The sequence below is a fragment of the Hippoglossus hippoglossus genome, chromosome 11 (assembly GCF_009819705.1).
Source record: "Hippoglossus hippoglossus isolate fHipHip1 chromosome 11, fHipHip1.pri, whole genome shotgun sequence".
Taxonomy (NCBI): domain Eukaryota; kingdom Metazoa; phylum Chordata; class Actinopteri; order Pleuronectiformes; family Pleuronectidae; genus Hippoglossus; species Hippoglossus hippoglossus.
Window position 1 is genome coordinate 1,994,372 of NC_047161.1, and position 3,588 is coordinate 1,997,959.

At 42.5% G+C, this 3,588-nt stretch overlaps 1 protein-coding gene across 1 annotated transcript in view; it reads right to left on the reverse strand.

Moving 5' to 3' along the window:
• LOC117770969 (H-2 class I histocompatibility antigen, Q9 alpha chain) overlaps nt 1–3,588 on the reverse strand; it is a 14,242-nt gene continuing 10,654 nt past the window's right edge. Inside the window, exons 4-8 of the mRNA XM_034600933.1 lie at nt 2,107–2,409; nt 1,828–1,929; nt 1,466–1,483; nt 821–905; nt 1–441 (exon numbers count right to left, since the gene is read on the reverse strand). Coding sequence (XP_034456824.1) covers nt 826–905; nt 1,466–1,483; nt 1,828–1,929; nt 2,107–2,409 — 503 coding nt within the window. The 3' untranslated portion in view covers nt 1–441; nt 821–825. The remainder of the gene's footprint in view (nt 442–820; nt 906–1,465; nt 1,484–1,827; nt 1,930–2,106; nt 2,410–3,588) is intronic.

Below are 3,588 nucleotides of genomic sequence, written 5' to 3' on the forward strand. Positions count from 1 at the left end.
GTGTCTATATATGTATATTTAGATTTGTATTATTTTAATGATTTGACAAGGATGCCCCAACACCAGGAATATAAAACTGTAACTAAGATGATCTTTAAATTAACTGCATGTGAACAGTGTTGTGATACTTTCATTGTTTTTGAAAATGTGTTTTACTTCACTCCAGGTAAAGAAAAAGTAATAATCCTCATTTGATTTACCAATATTTAAACAAACATTTATCAGAGGGAAGTTTACATTTCTTATTTTTAACTAAAAGATCAAATTTAATCAACGCCACCTTTTATTTTTCATATTTCTCATTTGTTTTTTTAATTTGTATTATTTGTATTTCAATCAATGTCTGACCCTGAATATCAGTTTATGATTTGAGTGATGAATAATCAATGAGTTCCCAGCGTAAGGGGGAGACTGTGGTGACACTGCTTCTCGTCCATCAACCTGAAGAGAGAAAAAATAAATAAAAATGAAATGTTCAGTTCCACAAAGCCACGTATTTTATGTATTTACAGTATTGAGACCTAATATTTCCATGATTCTCTCAGTGAAATTAAAGTTGACTCAGAAAAAATACACTTATCTTAAATTGATAAGCCCTAAATATTGGGTTTATTAACATTTGAATTGTTGTGTCACTGCTGATATTTGAGTTTTAATTCAACATTTAATCTGTCCTATTAACGTGAAGGTTTCTGATCTGTGCCTTGCTCTCAGCAGATTGTTTTATTTCTAATTAAAACAGAGGTTTTACACATGATCACACAAATGTTACTTTGCACTTAGTTTGAGGCAGTTTTGTTTAACAGATGAAGCAACTCACTGTGTTCAGGAGGACGTCTCACTTGGAGAATTAGAACCTCGTTCACCTGATCTCAGCGGCTGTGAGGCACCTGGATCTTTTCCAGCTGTGAGGTCAGAAACACACCGTTAGTCCATCCTCCTCTGAACAGACACTTTTATTACAAACCACCAACACTGCAGGGAACCGTCCTGAAAACTCTCTGCAGCACGAAATCAACCCTATCTAATCTACAGAGGGTTTACTAGAGTCCTGCACTGGGTCAGGTTCCTGTGGGGAGCCTCATATCCATTGAAATAAATATGGGCAGTAGTGTAGACAAGGCCTGAGTGAACATTTGTGGAAATTTTGAAGAAATTCCCTCAAGACATTCCTGAGATATCGTGTTCACAAGATGGGGACGAACGGATGAACAGCCTGAAAACATAACGCCTCCCTGACTGTCGCCGGTGTGGACCAGTACAAAGTGGACCAGTACAAAGTGGACCAGTACAAAGTGGACCAGTACAAAGTGGACCAGTACAAAGTGGACCAAAGAGGTGTTGGGGGTGTTTTATAAAACTGGACATGTTAGTACTTTCAGCTGCTGTGCAAACGTGACGTGATGTCCTCATAAAGCATATTAGTATAAAATGAAAACAGAATAGAAATAGAAGTTTTACTTACGAAGTGAAGTACATTGGGCTGAAATAAAAAGAAAATACAAATGATTTCAGTTATTACAGTAAAAACACAAACTGAATTGTGTCATGTTTTTCTCCTTGATCCTCCTCAAACGATCGACAACATACTGTCACTTCTTATTGTTTGTGTGCTGGACGCTGTGTGCAGAGCTTTTTATAAACAGTCTGTGGTGCAGAGGGAAGTTAGAAAACTTTGTGTGAACCCTGCAGCTCTTGAAACAGATGTTGGTGTTTGAGGAACTGAAGTTTGTTTCATGAGGTTTGATCTGAACGAGCATTAATTAGAAAGTCTAAAATCAAAACACCAGAAAAATATTGGACAAAGCTTCTGTGTTGGTCTCTCACCTTTCTTCTTCCTGTACACGATGAATCCAATGACAGCGCTGACGACAGCGAGAGCGACCACTGCAGTGATGATGATGATGGTGGTCACGTCGGTGGGCTTCTCTGTTGAGCGGAATAAAAAAACAAAGCATCACAACCTGAACAGATGAAGCAGGTTGGACGACAAGAATCTCCCTGAACCACAATCCTGTCCTGAGACACAACAAACACACACAGACACTAAACGTGTGAGTAGATGAAATGTGTGTGTCCCAGCGTCATCACTGGTTCAAGTCTCACCTCTGTTGGACTCGACTGAGTCTTTGTCCAGTTTGGTGACGATGTCCTCCTTCACACCAGAGATCTGGAACACACAGTCGTACCTCCTCCAGTCTTCAGGGGAGATTGATGAAACCTTCAGGTCAGCGCTCATCTGGAAGGTCCCGTCATGGTTGGGGAGGACCTCTCCGAGGTCCACGTCCTCATGAAGCTCCTCCCCGTCTTTCCTCCAGAACAACATGACGCTGTCGGGGAAGAAACCTGTAGCGTGGCAGCTGACTGGAGAGGAGGGAGACTTCTGGAGGAGAGAAATCCTGGGAAGCTCTGGGGAGGAAAAAGAAAGACAGTTTATGGGTTATTATAATGTATTGCATACTAATAATCCTGTTTGATTCCATTTATTTTGCATTAGTCATGTCTGTTAATATACGAGACAAGTGAACAAACTGTGAGATGTGAGTGAGAGACAGAGGCTGAAATGATGCAAAGACACTGGGGTGGACGATATGACGTAAAAGTAATATCACAGTATTTATTGACACGTTTTATATCACAATATTTATGAAGTAAACTTCATGTAGTGGACAGGTCCTGATCACTTCTGATTAATGTTGGTATTTTTGGTTAAAGTGCAAAGTGAGTGCAGGTCGGTCATAACCCTGAAGCTGTGCGGCTACCGTGACCTTGACCTTTTGACCTTTGTCCACCAAAATGTACTCAGTTAATTTGTGAGTCAAAGTGAATGTTTGCACCAAATTTGAGGAGATTCCCTCAAAGCATTCTGGAGATATCGTGTTCAGAGCAATGGGACGGACGACCCGAGAGCATGATGTGGCCACTAGGTGTCTCCAGAGCGGAGGCATGAAAAGAGCAGAGAGAGAGAGAGAGAGAGAGAGAGAGGAGGGAGGAGGAGAAGGACAGGGAGAGAGAGAGACAGAGAGAGAGAGAGAGAGAGAGAGAGAGAGAGAGAGAGAGAGAGACAGAGAGAGAGAGAGAGAGAGAGACAGAGAGAGAGAGAGAGGAGGAGAAGGAGAGAGAGAGAGAGAGAGAGAGAGAGAGAGAGAGAGAGACAGAGAGAGAGAGAGAGAGAGAGAGAGAGAGAGAGAGAGAGAGACAGAGAGAGAGAGAGAGAGAGAGACAGAGAGAGAGAGAGAGGAGGAGAAGGAGAGAGAGAGAGAGAGGAGAGAGAGAGAGAGAGAGGAGGAGAAGGAGAGAGAGAGAGAGACAGAGACAGAGAGAGAGAGAGAGAGAGAGACAGAGAGAGAGAGAGAGAGAGAGAGAGAGAGAGAGAGAGACAGAGAGAGAGAGAGAGAGGAGGAGAAGGAGAGAGAGAGAGGAGAGAGAGAGAGAGAGAGAGAGGAGGAGAAGGAGAGAGAGAGAGAGAGAGAGGAGGAGAAGGAGAGAGAGAGAGAGAGGAGAGAGAGAGAGAGAGAGGAGGAGAAGGAGAGAGAGAGAGAGACAGAGACAGAGAGAGAGAGAGAGACAGAGAGAGAGAGAGAGAGA